This window comes from Condylostylus longicornis, unplaced genomic scaffold (genome assembly GCF_029603195.1).
Source record: "Condylostylus longicornis isolate FDR11 unplaced genomic scaffold, ASM2960319v2 ptg000440l, whole genome shotgun sequence".
NCBI lineage: Eukaryota > Metazoa > Arthropoda > Insecta > Diptera > Dolichopodidae > Condylostylus > Condylostylus longicornis.
Genome location: NW_026578399.1, coordinates 279 through 17,014, shown reverse-complemented (window position 1 = coordinate 17,014; position 16,736 = coordinate 279). Strand labels below are relative to the sequence as shown.

General features: G+C 43.4%; 2 protein-coding genes across 2 annotated transcripts; both read left to right on the top strand.

Annotated features, from left to right (window-relative positions):
- The first annotated feature begins 952 nt into the window (after positions 1-952).
- On the top strand, positions 953-1,885 carry LOC129617185 (uncharacterized). The gene is made up of 5 exons (XM_055532558.1): positions 953-992; positions 1,044-1,202; positions 1,250-1,366; positions 1,434-1,728; positions 1,783-1,885. Exons 1-5 carry the CDS (start codon positions 953-955, stop codon positions 1,883-1,885), a joined length of 714 nt encoding a protein of 237 aa, XP_055388533.1.
- A 10,177-nt stretch (positions 1,886-12,062) lies between these two features.
- On the top strand, positions 12,063-15,367 carry LOC129617184 (BEACH domain-containing protein lvsB-like). The gene is made up of 6 exons (XM_055532557.1): positions 12,063-12,102; positions 12,154-12,312; positions 12,360-12,476; positions 12,544-12,859; positions 12,914-13,166; positions 15,263-15,367. Exons 1-6 carry the CDS (start codon positions 12,063-12,065, stop codon positions 15,365-15,367), a joined length of 990 nt encoding a protein of 329 aa, XP_055388532.1.
- The last annotated feature ends 1,369 nt before the right edge of the window (positions 15,368-16,736 follow it).

The window sequence follows — 16,736 nt, the reverse complement described above, 5'->3', positions numbered from 1 at the left end:
GCAAATAATGGAGATCGGTTGGAATTGGGTAGCGTAACCGACTCTTCAGCACTCGAGAAAAAAGCTCGGGCGTCATTCTCAACGCCTCGTCGCCGACAATTCTTTGAATATCAACTGGATCTAAAATACGAAGAACGTCCTGATGCAATGTATTGGCTTTATTTAAACCAGGCAACAAGAGATCGGGGATAATGCGACTGGGGTGGTTAGTTGCCAAACAAAACTGATATCTTCTGTGAATTGAAACGGAAGAATTCTCAATTGTATCAGGCGTGAGATCAGCCATTATGAATTGATGGTGTTTATTGGATCCCTGGAGTCTGTGACTGAAGAGCCGGTTTGTCCTGATGTCCCTCTCTGTAAACCACCTCGGAAATACAGCGAAAAATCTCAGAACAAATTTGATAGTGGTTTTTGTGCGATTTTTGTGTAGCGCAAATCTCGTTTTGGGACATGAACCAGTAAAATAATCTGCATTAAGTCAAGATCTTAACACCTCCCCAGATTGGAGCGAATCATGCTTCTTCGTCTGAGCTCATTGATGGAGCAGAGAGAGAATCGTACATGAAGGAATTTCGGAGGGTCTTGAACCGTGGAGCTGCCAGGGGCTTGGTAAGAAGATCGGCGAGCATTCTTTCAGTTGAAACATAAGCGAGCGACATAAGCTTGGTGGAGTGAATGCAATTGAGGCGCAAAAATTGGCTGGAAACACAGGAGACAACGTTGACCTTCCTCCCAGACCATCTTTGGTTTTTTTTTGTACAACCCGAGGAGGTTTATTACCACGCAACATGCTCAGCCGGATTGATGTGGGGGAAGGGAGTAAAACTTAGAGGAATTGCCCGCGACTCAGAGTCAGCTTATTCGGGATATTCTGCTGAGGCGCTTGTTGCTTTTGGAGATCATCTTGATGCTGGAGATGTCCTCCAAATCGGAGTCCACTACCTGACAAATGGGCCGTGGTAAGCAAGGAATTCATGTCACTACTGCAGGTATGAATTGGTTTTTTTTCGCGTTTTTCATCTGTTCCTTGGCTTCCACAGCTGCAAATGGCTATATGGATTTGGACCATCCCCTTTTTAAGGGTAAATACTCCCGGGAAAGGGACTCTGGTGCAATCTATGCGGGAGCTGGGGATCCCTGGAACGGAGAGAAATCAGACTTTAGCGAGTGGGGATCTCGCGTCGATCTCTGGTCGTGGGGTAAGAAAGGGATGCACAGCTAGATGGCACATTGCCTTGCACTTCAGGTGGTGGAGTGACAACCACAACATGGGAGGCAGGGAAGAGAGGTCTTTACACTCACACTTATGGAGGAACTGGTAGTGCCAATACGATAATTGCTGGTTGTGCTGCGTTCATTCAGGGTGTTGCAAGGGCCAAGGGCATCGGGAATCTGGAGCCAAAACAACTTCGTCAAATTCTATACGACAGTGGAACAGAACTTCGCAGATCACAGAAATGTTGGCCGTCAGCCAGATCTTGTAAAAGCCATACAGATTCTAGAGACGTTATCCGAAGACACTTCAACCCCAACCCCTGCGCCGACCTCGACAACAACTACTTCGACAACAACTACCACTACTTCGACAACAACTACCACTACTTCGACAACAACTACCACTACTTCGACAACAACTACCACTACTTCGACAACAACTACCACTACTTCAAAAACAAACCGACTCGGACAACAACTCCAAAAAACAAGCCGACAACGACAAGCTGGGTATGGATCCAAGATTTGTCGTTCTCAGAAACTTCTGTCTTTCTTCTAAAAAAGAAAGGAAGATAGAACACAAAAGGATGAATCTCAAGCTCGGCAATCGGGAATAAGCTCCATCCCTGTTGCTATTGGTGCTGCTTCGGGTGTCGCTGCTCTTTGATAGCTGGCGGTCTCTATGGGGCGTATCGTTGGAAGCGGAATAAGGATCCGGAAATGGTTGACGGGTCATTCGAAGGATCGTTGAGGATAGAACAAAAGAATCATCCCAGTAGACGATGTACAGGTTGCGAACCAAAGTGTGCCTCACTGGTTTATTGTTTACATTCTTGCCATTTATCTTCTCTTTTTGTTCGAGAACGATCTGCCACACATTTCAGTGCGGGCATTGTGTCTAACGACCTGAATCCCAGCAAGCAAATATTTCATGAAAAAACTTAGTTCTTTTTTATTTGCCGTGTTTTGGGACAATAAATCTAGGGACTTCTTACGCACCATCTCTTCTCAGTGACTCGCCATTTTGAATTTCATCGTGCCAAATGCATTTGCTAAATACTAGATCCGAACTGGGACAATGACTTGATATTAGCAGAGCCATATCTACTTACTGTCTCGAGCGAGGACAACGCATTTTTTGATTTAAAATTTGATTGTTGCCTTGATTGAGCACCAAGTGATCACAATGCATAAGTTTTGCCATTTGGCCATCTCTCTTCCTCCAAGTTTCAGACGTTAAGCGGCCATATTGAGCCCAAGAATCTGCGGGCCCCAAGTATCAACACAACAATTAGGGCCCTGGTGGAAAAGAGTTGGCTTCATAACCGTTCCGTTAACTAGCTTCCCATGATGCTCGGAGTTGATTACCCTCACTCAGTGTAAATTGTTGATTGATCTCACAAACGACTGACTTTTTCATATCTAAAGCATAGATTTGTGTAGAAGTACACACAAGGATGACCTTGGATGTCCACCATTAGTCAATAAGTTTAATTTTTTAACAAAAAATTTCAAATACTTTTCATTGAAAAAAATAATCAGACCTCATTACAGTGGAGTGCCCGCGATGGAGGTCTGGCGATTCTTTACCCGCTAGATGGGGTTTTGGAGTTGGGTTTTATTGAGGGCACGTAGCCTGATCACTAGCACTATGTTTACCTGTTTTTGTTCAGCTAATCCCTTACTCTTTTCCAAGTAATCTGTTAGCGGATATATTCGTTTCGTCAGTGCAGAATCAACTCCAATGCTTCCGAAGCAAGTACGGCAGAAAAATGGAAGCAATTCTTGAACCCCAATCCTTGCGTATCAGATTTCCACAATTCAAACCCTTTCGAACTGTAGCTATCTTAAACGCAAACTTGTTTCTTCCTCTTTTTCTGCTACAAACTCACACTAGAATACAACCTACGATTCTGTGTTCGATTTGTTCGTGTGGTTTGTTCTTAAAAACTTCTATGAAACATAGTTGGCACACAACCGAAGTTGATGCGCCTCTAGCAAAAATTGTGTTGTTGATGCCCTTACAAAGAAGAGTCATACTCGTCTGGGTAATTCCGTTAACGAACGAGACTTTGACCTGCTCAATAGACAATGGCAGGCTCATAGCCTAAAGTTCGGGAAAATGGTTCTATGAATACAATGAGGGCGAAACTCCTCAAGGGGGCAATATGAAATTCATAAAGAAATGTGTGGCAGAGAAAGAAGACTGAGTTTGGTTTTGGATAAAAAATGAAGAAAAATGTCCCAAATGCATACAGGCCATAGGAAAAGCACACGAAACCAATGAGATCAATCAACAATTTACATAGAGACCAATCAACAATTTATCATCTTTTTCTTCCTCTTCTTCTTTTTTTCTTCTTTTTTTCTTCTTTTTTTCTTCTTTTTTTCTTCTTCCTCTTCTTCTTTCTTTTTCTTCTTTAAGACTTTTGCTCAATAAAAGGTGTTGTTCTCTCGCACCTCTTATCCTATATTTTGTGTTAATGCCCTTTGGGTCACAATGATCCAGCCTTATAGAAGAATTTGAAGCCGTAAGTCAGCTTCAGTTTCAGTTGGTTGTCGTTCAGTCAGTTGTTCCCACTCGGAATAATAATTCATTGGGTGTATTCAGACAAAAGGGGTGAATGGGAAAACATTCCTTTGAAGCCAGACGAAGTTTCGATTTTCATTCCTTCTCGGGTTGTAGATTCAGCTCTTAATGTTCGGGGTTCTCATTGTTTCGATTTCTACTGCTGGCTTCTTGCTGTGGTTGAACTCCTAAACAGTCCTGAGCGGCACGACAACAATGCACTTCTGGCTAATATATGGCTGTGGTCGCCTGTATGATGTGTATAACAGAGACGATCATGATCTGTTGAACGGATTAGAACAAAGCTGGAGTTAACCATCAAATATGCCGTACGAATAAAATTCTTCTAAGTCAGCAGATGATGAAGATGATGATATGACTATTGTGCGGGATGAGCTCGTTTATTCTTCAAAATGCCAGTGGCACTTGTTAGTTTATCATATTGTCGCAATTTAGTGGATGTCAAATCTCATAACTTCTTTTCCTATGCCAGTCTATTTCTAACTTCCTTCCAAGATGTCAGCATACAGGGGGCCACAAATTTGTTCACAAATTTTGTGCCACTGTATATGACATGCCGATTGTGATGCTTCACGCCGCAACTAAAACGGCCAAACCCTGCTCGGAGCCTTCCTTCTTGGACCCTCGGGATTACAACGAATCCAACGCCTGTCTCCACCAGCACCCCCCACAGCTTGGTGGACGACCGTTGTGTGTTCATCCTTCAATGAAGGCTGAACGCAATGAGGCATCTCATACTCTCAACTTCTCTAGAACTACAACAAAACGGAAATCAAATAATTAAATTTAAGTGAGATAGATTATCAAAATCCATTACAAACACCCTTCACTATTAGAATTCAGCGAGTGAGATGTTTAACAATGTTGATTGTCTAATCAAAAAATAAATCCAATTCAATCTTTTGGATGCCTTCATCAAGATCTTTTTCAGTCAAAATCAGCCTTACTATTTTGTGTACTCGACGCATCATCCTTCGAGTCAGTTTTAGGTGCTGATGTGAGATTCTTCATGTTTGTCATTCTTTCCTGCTTTTGCTTGGCCAGCTTTAACTGCTGCCATTGCTCCTGCTTCTTGTTTGGCAACATTCCTTGTCTTGTTTGGCAGCCTCATCAGCTTCGGTGCTGGAGGATTTGGGTGGCTTTTTTTGTTATTGTGTCTTTTGCTGTCGTGGAATCGCTTTCGCTGTTGCGCGGAGAAACGAAGTTCCATTATTGTCAATCCTCTGGCCAAGCATCCAAAAGAGCATCAGCTTGCTGAGCTATGTCATTGGCTGGAAGGCACCTTGTTGGGGGTTGGATTACAGAATGGAAGAATGCCGCAATCTGCGCTTCAAAGCTGTCTTCATTGTAAAACATTGGTAACAGCTGGCTAACGTTAACCATCATCAGCCCAAATTGATACATCTCGGATTGTGAATTGTAGTTGCCATCAGTCAGAACCAGCTCGCCCCACTCTGCGTACCGATTCCTACCAAAGTTGACAGTTGGTCCGGTGCGACAAAATTCAAGATCAATTAAGACAAACTTTATGGCATTATCATGACCAATTCTTTTCCGGATATTTGCCCAGCGAACATCTGTATGAAGAAGATTGTTACTATGAAACTGATGGAGTGATCGCGCAATGTCACGTGCTGCTTGGACTGCTTCTTTTGTTGAAAGTGGAAGTCCGACTTGAGGGATGTACTCCATAACAACAACCAGAAATCTAGCGTTTCCTCTGACCTCTACACCAGTTACTTCATTCAAAACATCGAAGCTTCTAAGTTGCTGTACATCCAAAATGCCGGAGGCTTGATAATGCGGGAAGTTCTCATTGTCGCCTTCAGCAAGGTTGTAAGCAGCTTCTACAGCCTGAGGATCCGGTACCTTGCGGTTATCGCTGACATCAGTGATCTTCAATATTCTGTCATCTCTTTTGATTATACGTTTTTGATAATCACGAACCATCACGTCACGATGAAGATACTGATATCCTATCTGTATAACTCTTTTGTATAAATACCGACAGATATTGATTATGATCCTGCAAAAGTCGGCTCTCTGATATTTCTCTTCAATGGCAAATGTTCCTAAGAGGGTTGTTGCATTTCTTCTACCACCTTGGTTCCGTAAGTAGAGCCTCAGCTCCGTTGGACACGCTGCGCAACCCAGATATTCATGCCCTATGAAGGGGTCATAATGCGCAAGCTGGGCTTCAGCCTCATTCAGACCGGCTCGCTCCTTCTTATCTTCCTTGAGAAATGCCAGATATCCCGAAATAAAGAGTGAAGTATCAGGTCGATTTCGGGTCTCTTGCACCCTGTAATAAATATAGGAAAAATAACAGGTAGCAAGAAACAATACACTTACGCCATCTGGTTTGAAAAGATATCAACTTTAATTCCAAGCAGTCCAAGTACACTTCTGAATGCCATAACTGTCAAATGATTAAGTCCAGTGAACTGGGCAACTTCAGTGGTTGCAGATGAGGAAGTATTTTCAAATTGGGCAGGGTCAGCATCTAATACATTTTCGAAAACCTTCTTCAACCTCAATTCACCTTCACGATTGAAAAAGTCGCCAGTACTAGCCTCAGAAGTTGGCAATTTCACACAGAGAGGACGCTCCAATTCAAGGGTATCCATGCCGTCACTCAACAATCTTTCTGCTGTGAGTTCCGATCCACCATTCAACCCTTCTACTAATCGGAGAGGCACTGCATCGTCTCTGGAATGTATTGCACGCCAGTACTTCAACTTGAGGCCACACGGAATGCGGTCACTTCCCAAAATTGTTGTTGGATCATTGAAGGTTGCATTGTTGTCGAATTCTTGCAAAGCGCGAATAAGCTCCATTGATACACTCTGAGGGAGAACGATCACATCCATATAGATACCCAATTCGGAGGAAGATGATCAACTTACAAGATAGGAGACACAATCAAGGCGAACAATTAGAAGTTGACAAAAGGTGTAAAGGCTTAAATGGCCTGTTAAGTTGGGAAGTGGTAAAAAAGGTTCGTTAGGAAACACAGCAAAAACCGGGGTTCGCCACTTCTTCAGGACAGGCGTCCCTTTCATGAAATTCTAGATTTTTATCGCAAGGGAAGACACACAACCAGCAAGTATTATTGGTGCATCACTACACATTGAACATTGATGTCATCCAATGTAACACACCCGTTCATGAATAGCCTCATTCAATGATGGATTTAGGACAAGATCATTAGTCAAACATCACGAAATTCAAAATCAGTAAGGCCTCGAATCTGGACAGGCCAGGTTCGTAGGGGAGTTGCTGCAGCACCATTTCTTGACGTAGAACGAACATTCTCAATTCCCGGTGTACAAAACCTTTCCGATGAAGAAAATCTAATGGCTTCACACAAGAACGGGCCCACGAAATAAATTCATCTGGAGTCATTGGAATGCCTGGTGATAAACTCTTAATATAGAGTTGTAGAAAAAAGGGGAAAGTTAATGATAAAAAGGAGAAGGTAAAAACTCTAGGAACAGCATTGTTAACAGTCTAACACTCCCCCTGCAGAAGCTTGGAAGAGTGAGCTTCAAATGCTGGACGAGCTAGAGGCTTGGTGAGGATATCGGCGATGTTTTCGGCCGACGCAACAGGACGAATGTCAGTCTCCTTCTTTTGAACAAGGTCGCGAACAAAATGGTAGCGGATGTTGAAGTGTTTCATCCATGATGCAGTGGATTAGATGCGGCTTGAATTGCAGAGCGATTGTCAACGTAGAGAACAAACGGAGCAATTTCCAATTGCAATTCTTGCAGCAATTGTCTTGTCCAAATCCCTGTAGACGCAGTGTCAGACAATGCGACGTATTCTGCTTCACACGAGGAGAGAGCTACAGTGGATTGCTTCTTGGAAGACCAAAGAATTGGACCACCGAGAAAGTAGAAGACGAATCTTGTTGTTGATTTGCACTGAGTTGCGGTTTCACCTCCCCAATTGGCATCCGAGAAGCCTGTGAGCTGTAGATCGGTTGTGCAACTGCTTTGAAAAATAATTCCGCGGTCACTTGTTTTCAGGAGATATTTGAAAATCCGCTAAATTGCATCTCAATGAACAGAGTCGTGGCACGTGTTGAACTGAGCGAGTTTGTGCACAGCAAAACAGATGTCGGGACGAGTGCTGTTGGCACGTTGGTAGATGAATTGAGGAAGATGGAATGATTAGAACGCAGTTGATGGAAGCCAAGTGAGGCAAGAAAGGTGACGAAGGTTGAGTTCCACTCCATTGGGCTTTAGGCCGTAAAGGGTTCATCGAAGTTTCCAAACATAATCTGGGTGATCGGAATCAACAAAGCCTGGGGGTTGTTTAACATAGACTTCTTCCTTTAGCTCACTGCTTAAGAAGGCAGTCACAACATCAATGTGATGGCAATGGAGATCGAAGTGGTTCATGAGCGCGAGCAGGATTCGAATACTGTCATACCGAATTACTGGCGCAAATGTTTCAGTCTTCTCCGAATTTCTGGGTCTTGAGCGACCTTGTATCGGCCTTTGCTGTCGTACTTGAGGCGCCATACCCATTTAACGCCGACGATGTTTTTGTCAGGAGGGCGAGGAACTAGGTCAAAGACGTTGTTCTTGACGATGCTGTTATATTCATCGAAGGTTCCGTGTTTCATTAATGTTGCGAGGGATGTCACTCTAGGATGATGTTCTCTGACTCACTCTATGGATGATGATGTTCTCTATGTTCTCTGACTCACTCTATGGATGATGTTTTCTGACTCACTGAATGGATGGTGTTCTCTGACTCATTCTATGGATGGTGTTCTCTGACTCATTCTATGGAAGGTGTTCTCTGACTCACTCTATGGATGATGTTCTCTGACTCACTCCATGGATGGTGTTCTCTGACTTACTCGATGGATGATGTTCTCTGACTCACTCTATGGATGATGATGTTCTCTATGTTCTCTGACTCACTCTATGGATGATGATGTTCTCTATGTTCTCTGACTCACTCTATGGATGATGTTCTCTGACTCACTGTATGGATGGTGTTCTCTGACTCACTCTATGGATGGTGTTCTCTGACTCATTCTATGGATGGTGTTCTCTGACTCACTCTATGGATGATGCTCTCTGACTCACTCCATGGATGATGTTCTCTGACTCATTCTATGGATGGTGTTCTCTGACTCACTCCATGGATGATGTTCTCTGACTCACTCTATGGAGGATGATGTTCTCTATGTTCTCTGACTCACTCTATGGATGGTGTTCTCTGACTCACTCTATGGATGGTATTCTCTGACTCACTCTATAGATGGTGTTCTCTGACTCACTCTATGGATGATGTTCTCTGACTCACTCCATGGATGGTGTTCTCTGACTTACTCGATGGATGATGTTCTCTGACTCACTCTATGGATGATGATGTTCTCTATGTTCTCTGACTCACTCTATGGATGATGTTCTCTGACTCACTGTATGGATGGTTTTCTCTGACTCATTCTATGGATGGTGTTCTCTGACTCATTCTATGGATGGTGTTCTCTGACTCATTCTATGGATGGTGTTCTCTGACTCACTCCATGGATGATGTTCTCTGACTCATTCTATGGATGGTGTTCTCTGACTCACTCCATGGATGATGTTCTCTGACTCATTCTATGGATGGTGTTCTCTGACTCACTCCATGGATGATGTTCTCTGACTCATTCTATGGATGATGTTCTCATGGATGATGTTCTCTGACTCACTCCATGGATGGTGTTCTCTGACTCATTCTATGGATGGTGTTCTCTGACTCACTCCATGGATGATGTTCTCTGACTCATTCTATGGATGGTGTTCTCTGACTCACTCCATGGATGATGTTCTCTGACTCACTCCATGGATGATGTTCTCTGACTCATTCTATGGATGATGTTCTCTGACTCACTCTATGGATGATGTTCTCTGACTCACTCTATGGATGGCGTTCTCTGACTCATTCCCTTCTTCCATTCCTCGACGTACATTCGAACTTACAAGAAATTCATTATCGTCCAGGTCAGTACAATCGTTCTCGGAAATGTTGCAAATAATAGAGAATGCAAAAGGGCAAAAGAGAAAAAACAACAAATATTGCTATTGAATTATTTGTTCACATTGATTTAGAAGCGCACTAATTTGCTGCAAAGTATCACACTGGAGCAATGGAACGGTATTGTTACCGCCGTCCATGAATAGCGCCATACATCTGAATGATAAAACTGGGAGTTGGGACATGATCATCTGTCTGAGCAACTCAATATCATGTCGAATTTCAAAAGTAGGAAGCGTTCGAATACTACGAGGCCAGGTTGCTAACGGAGACACTACTGGGGCACCAGCTCCACAAGCACAGTCAAAATCCATTAGAAAGAACTCCCTTCTTCCATTCCTCAACGTACAACGAACATTCTCAATTCGAATGTCCCGATGTACCCATTCTCTGCCATGGAGAAAATCTAGTGTCCTCAAACAGGAGCGGGCCCAAGAAATAAATTCATCTGGATTCATTGGAATGCCTGGCAATTCTAAACGATCCATTTCCACAGTGAGGGTTTCTGATTGAACCACCGAGTAGACCCTCAAATGTTGCCCGCTTGTGTCATCACGAAGAGCAGCGTAGATGTCTTGTACTGTTGGAGTCCATCGCCTGCACTCCTTCCGAACACGACCTTGTTGGATGGTGAACTCGCAGTATCCTGGAGGCTCCAGCGAACCCATACGAATTTCTTGATCTAGCTCCATCAGCGCAGGAATTAGGCAGCTGTTTAGATAAATACAGAAGTTAACCAAAACTGGGAGCAATGCAACACGCTCATCAGGAAACGTTAAATCGAATTCCGGCAACCGCAAATCGGCAGGGCGGCTCGGATCACTAAGATCTACCAATGGGTTGTGGACGCTGTACCAATAAAAGCGAAGACAGGAATCGGCACGCGTGCAAACAAGAATTGGAAACCGTTGGTTCGCAGGAGAGGCTCGTTGTAATTGGGTTCTTGCCAAATTCTCATCGGCGGTTTTTCTCTTCTCCGCGGAAAACAGGAACTGATCCGATCAACATACAAACATCTGGTCTGCGGATATTGCGATCATGTTGGAGTTCTGCTGCGTCTCGCCGTTGGTCGAGTCGAATTCCCAAAACCATCTTAAGAAGAATATCAATCGGGTTCTGCACACAATCATTGAATTGTGGCGTACCCAATGCTTCTGTAGGATGACCGCTGAATGGCACACGAGCTTGGTCGAGAACAATGCACAACTGCAACAGAATACCACCATGAAATCCTGTACGAGTGAAACTATTATTCTCCGGCAAATAATGGAGATCGGTTGGAATTGGGTAGCGTAACCGACTCTTCAGCACTCGAGAATAAAGCTCGGGCGTCATTCTCAACGCCTCGTCGCCGACAATTCTTTGAATATCAACTGGATCTAAAATACGAAGAACGTCCTGATGCAATGTATTGGCTTTATTTAAACCAGGCAACAAGAGATCGGGGATAATGCGACTGGGGTGGTTAGTTGCCAAACAAAACTGATATCTTCTGTGAATTGAAACGGAAGAATTCTCAATTGTATCAGGCGTGAGATCAGCCATTATGAATTGATGGTGTTTATTGGATCCCTGGAGTCTGTGACTGAAGAGCCGGTTTGTCCTGATGTCCCTCTCTGTAAACCACCTCGGAAATACAGCGAAAAATCTCAGAACAAATTTGATAGTGGTTTTTGTGCGATTTTTGTGTAGCGCAAATCTCGTTTTGGGACATGAACCAGTAAAATAATCTGCATTAAGTCAAGATCTTAACACCTCCCCAGATTGGAGCGAATCATGCTTCTTCGTCTGAGCTCATTGATGGAGCAGAGAGAGAATCGTACATGAAGGAATTTCGGAGGATCTTGAACCGTGGAGCTGCCAGGGGCTTGGTAAGAAGATCGGCGAGCATTCTTTCAGTTGAAACATAAGCGAGCGACATAAGCTTGGTGGAGTGAATGCAATTGAGGCGCAAAAATTGGCTGGAAACACAGGAGACAACGTTGACCTTCCTCCCAGACCATCTTTGGTTTTTTTTTGTACAACCCGAGGAGGTTTATTACCACGCAACATGCTCAGCCGGATTGATGTGGGGGAAGGGAGTAAAACTTAGAGGAATTGCCCGCGACTCAGAGTCAGCTTATTCGGGATATTCTGCTGAGGCGCTTGTTGCTTTTTGGAGATCATCTTGATGCTGGAGATGTCCTCCAAATCGGAGTCCACTACCTGACAAATGGGCCGTGGTAAGCAAGGAATTCATGTCACTACTGCAGGTATGAATTGGTTTTTTTTCGCGTTTTTCATCTGTTCCTTGGCTTCCACAGCTGCAAATGGCTATATGGATTTGGACCATCCCCTTTTTAAGGGTAAATACTCCCGGGAAAGGGACTCTGGTGCAATCTATGCGGGAGCTGGGGATCCCTGGAACGGAGAGAAATCAGACTTTAGCGAGTGGGGATCTCGCGTCGATCTCTGGTCGTGGGGTAAGAAAGGGATGCACAGCTAGATGGCACATTGCCTTGCACTTCAGGTGGTGGAGTGACAACCACAACATGGGAGGCAGGGAAGAGAGATCTTTACACTCACACTTATGGAGGAACTGGTAGTGCCAATACCATAATTGCTGGTTGTGCTGCGTTCATTCAAGGTGTTGCAAGGGCCAAGGGCATCGGGAATCTGGAGCCAAAACAACTTCGTCAAATTCTATACGACAGTGGAACAGAACTTCGCAGATCACAGAAATGTTGGCCGTCAGCCAGATCTTGTAAAAGCCATACAGATTCTAGAGACGTTATCCGAAGACACTTCAACCCCAACCCCTGCGCCGACCTCGACAACAACTACTTCGACAACAACTACCACTACTTCGACAACAACTACCACTACTTCGACAACAACTACCACTACTTCGACAACAACTACCACTACTTCGACAACAACTACCACTACTTCGACAACAACTACCACTACTTCAAAAACAAACCGACTCGGACAACAACTCCAAAAAACAAGCCGACAACGACAAGCTGGGTATGGATCCAAGATTTGTCGTTCTCAGAAACTTCTGTCTTTCTTCTAAAAAAGAAAGGAAGATAGAACACAAAAGGATGAATCTCAAGCTCGGCAATCGGGAATAAGCTCCATCCCTGTTGCTATTGGTGCTGCTTCGGGTGTCGCTGCTCTTTTGATAGCTGGCGGTCTCTATGGGGCGTATCGTTGGAAGCGGAATAAGGATCCGGAAATGGTTGACGGGTCATTCGAAGGATCGTTGAGGATAGAACAAAAGAATCATCCCAGTAGACGATGTACAGGTTGCGAACCAAAGTGTGCCTCAGTGGTTTATATTGTTTACATTCTTGCCATTTATCTTCTCTTTTTGTTCGAGAACGATCTGCCACACATTTCAGTGCGGCATTGTGTCTAACGACCTGAATCCCAGCAAGCAAATATTTCATGAAAAAACTTAGTTCTTTTTTATTTGCCGTGTTTTGGGACAATAAATCTAGGGACTTCTTACGCACCATCTCTTCTCAGTGACTCGCCATTTTGAATTTCATCGTGCCAAATGCATTTGCTAAATACTAGATCCGAACTGGGACAATGACTTGATATTAGCAGAGCCATATCTACTTACTGTCTCGAGCGAGGACAACGCATTTTTTGATTTAAAATTTGATTGTTGCCTTGATTGAGCACCAAGTGATCACAATGCATAAGTTTTGCCATTTGGCCATCTCTCTTCCTCCAAGTTTCAGACGTTAAGCGGCCATATTGAGCCCAAGAATCTGCTCTCTCAGGGCCCCAAGTATCAACACAACAATTAGGGCCCTGGTGGAAAAGAGTTGGCTTCATAACCGTTCCGTTAACTAGCTTCCCATGATGCTCGGAGTTGATTACCCTCACTCAGTGTAAATTGTTGATTGATCTCACAAACGACTGACTTTTTCATATCTAAAGCATAGATTTGTGTAGAAGTACACACAAGGATGACCTTGGATGTCCACCATTAGTCAATAAGTTTAATTTTTTAACAAAAAATTTCAAATACTTTTCATTGAAAAAAATAATCAGACCTCATTACAGTGGAGTGCCCGCGATGGAGGTCTGGCGATTCTTTACCCGCTAGATGGGGTTTTGGAGTTGGGTTTTGTTGAGGGCACGTAGCCTGATCACTAGCACTATGTTTACCTGTTTTTGTTCAGCCAATCCCTTACTCTTTTCCAAGTAATCTGTTAGCGGATATATTCGTTTCGTCAGTGCAGAATCAACTCCAATGCTTCCGAAGCAAGTACGGCAGAAAAATGGAAGCAATTCTTGAACCCCAATCCTTGCGTATCAGATTTCCACAATTCAAACCCTTTCGAACTGTAGCTATCTTAAACGCAAACTTGTTTCTTCCTCTTTTTCTGCTACAAACTCACACTAGAATACAACCTACGATTCTGTGTTCGATTTGTTCGTGTGGTTTGTTCTTAAAAACTTCTATGAAACATAGTTGGCACACAACCGAAGTTGATGCGCCTCTAGCAAAAATTGTGTTGTTGATGCCCCTTACAAAGAAGAGTCATACTCGTCTGGATAATTCCGTTAACGAACGAGACTTTGACCTGCTCAATAGACAATGGCAGGCTCATAGCCTAAAGTTCGGGAAAATGGTTCTATGAATACAATGAGGGCGAAACTCCTCAAGGGGGCAATATGAAATTCATAAAATGTGTGGCAGAGAAAGAAGACTGAGTTTGGTTTTGGATAAAAAATGAAGAAAAATGTCCCAAATGCATACAGGCCATAGGAAAAGCACACGAAACCAATGAGATCAATCAACAATTTACATAGAGACCAATCAACAATTTATCATCTTTTTCTTCCTCCTCTTCTTTTTTTCTTCTTTTTTTCTTCTTTTTTTCTTCTTTTTTTCTTCTTTTTTTCTTCTTTAAGACTTTTGCTCAATAAAAGGTGTTGTTCTCTCGCACCTCTTATCCTATATTTTGTGTTAATGCCCTTTGGGTCACAATGATCCAGCCTTATCGAAGAATTTGAAGCCGTAAGTTAGCTTCAGTTTCAGTTGGTTGTCGTTCAGTCAGTTGTTCCCACTCGGAATAATAATTCATTGGGTGTATTCAGACAAAAGGGGTGAATGGGAAAACATTCCTTTGAAGCCAGACGAAGTTTCGATTTTCATTCCTTCTCGGGTTGTAGATTCAGCTCTTAATGTTCGGGGTTCTCATTGTTTCGATTTCTACTGCTGGCTTCTTGCTGTGGTTGAACTCCTAAACAGTCCTGAGCGGCACGACAACAATGCACTTCTGGCTAATATATGGCTGTGGTCGCCTGTATGATGTGTATAACAGAGACGATCATGATCTGTTGAACGGATTAGAACAAAGCTGGAGTTAACCATCAAATATGCCGTACGAATAAAATTCTTCCAAGTCAGCAGATGATGAAGATGATGATATGACTATTGTGCGGGATGAGCTCGTTTATTCTTCAAAATGCCAGTGGCACTTGTTAGTTTATCATATTGTCGCAATTTAGTGGATGTCAAATCTCATAACTTCTTTTCCTATGCCAGTCTATTTCTAACTTCCTTCCAAGATGTCAGCATACAGGGGGCCACAAATTTGTTCACAAATTTTGTGCCACTGTATATGACATGCCGATTGTGATGCTTCACGCCGCAACTAAAACGGCCAAACCCTGCTCGGAGCCTTCCTTCTTGGACCCTCGGGATTACAACGAATCCAACGCCTGTCTCCACCAGCACCCCCCACAGCTTGGTGGACGACCGTTGTGTGTTCATCCTTCAATGAAGGCTGAACGCAATGAGGCATCTCATACTCTCAACTTCTCTAGAACTACAACAAAACGGAAATCAAATAATTAAATTTAAGTGAGATAGATTATCAAAATCCATTACAAACACCCTTCACTATTAGAATTCAGCGAGTGAGATGTTTAACAATGTTGATTGTCTAATCAAAAAATAAATCCAATTCAATCTTTTGGATGCCTTCATCAAGATCTTTTTCAGTCAAAATCAGCCTTACTATTTTGTGTACTCGACGCATCATCCTTCGAGTCAGTTTTAGGTGCTGATGTGAGATTCTTCATGTTTGTCATCCTTTCCTGCTTTTTCTTGGCCAGCTTTAACTGCTGCCATTGCTCCTGCTTCTTGTTTGGCAACATTCCTTGTCTTGCTTGGCAGCCTCATCAGCTTCGGTGCTGGAGGATTTGGGTGGCTTTTTTTGTTATTGTGTCTTTTGCTGTCGTGGAATCGCTTTCGCTGTTGCGCGGAGAAACGAAGTTCCATTATTGCCAATCCTCTGGCCAAGCATCCAAAAGAGCATCAGCTTGCTGAGCTATGTCATTGGCTGGAAGGCACCTTGTTGGGGGTTGGATTACAGAATGGAAGAATGCCGCAATCTGCGCTTCAAAGCTGTCTTCATTGTAGAACATTGGTAGCAGCTGGCTAACGTTAACCATCATCAGCCCAAATTGATACATCTCGGATTGTGAATTGTAGTTGCCATCAGTCAGAACCAGCTCGCCCCACTCTGCGTACCGATTCCTACCAAAGTTGACAGTTGGTCCGGTGCGACAAAATTCAAGATCAATTAAGACAAACTTTATGGCATTATCATGACCAATTCTTTTCCGGATATTTGCCCAGCGAACATCTGTATGAAGAAGATTGTTACTATGAAACTGATGGAGTGATCGCGCAATGTCACGTGCTGCTTGGACTGCTTCTTTTGTTGAAAGTGGAAGTCCGACTTGAGGGATGTACTCCATAACAACAACCAGAAATCTAGCGTTTCCTCTGACCTCTACACCAGTTACTTCATTCAAACCATCGAAGCTTCTAAGTTGCTGTACATCCAAAATGCCGGAGGCTTGATAATGC

Coding starts and splice junctions, on each gene's coding strand:
- LOC129617185 (XM_055532558.1), top strand. CDS start 953: ATGGGCCGTGGTAAGCAAGGAATTCATGTCACTACTGCAG. Junction 993..1,043: donor AATTCATGTCACTACTGCAG/GTATGAATTGGT, acceptor TGGCTTCCACAG/CTGCAAATGGCTATATGGAT. Junction 1,367..1,433: donor TTGTGCTGCGTTCATTCAGG/GTGTTGCAAGGG, acceptor TCTATACGACAG/TGGAACAGAACTTCGCAGAT.
- LOC129617184 (XM_055532557.1), top strand. CDS start 12,063: ATGGGCCGTGGTAAGCAAGGAATTCATGTCACTACTGCAG. Junction 12,103..12,153: donor AATTCATGTCACTACTGCAG/GTATGAATTGGT, acceptor TGGCTTCCACAG/CTGCAAATGGCTATATGGAT. Junction 12,477..12,543: donor TTGTGCTGCGTTCATTCAAG/GTGTTGCAAGGG, acceptor TCTATACGACAG/TGGAACAGAACTTCGCAGAT.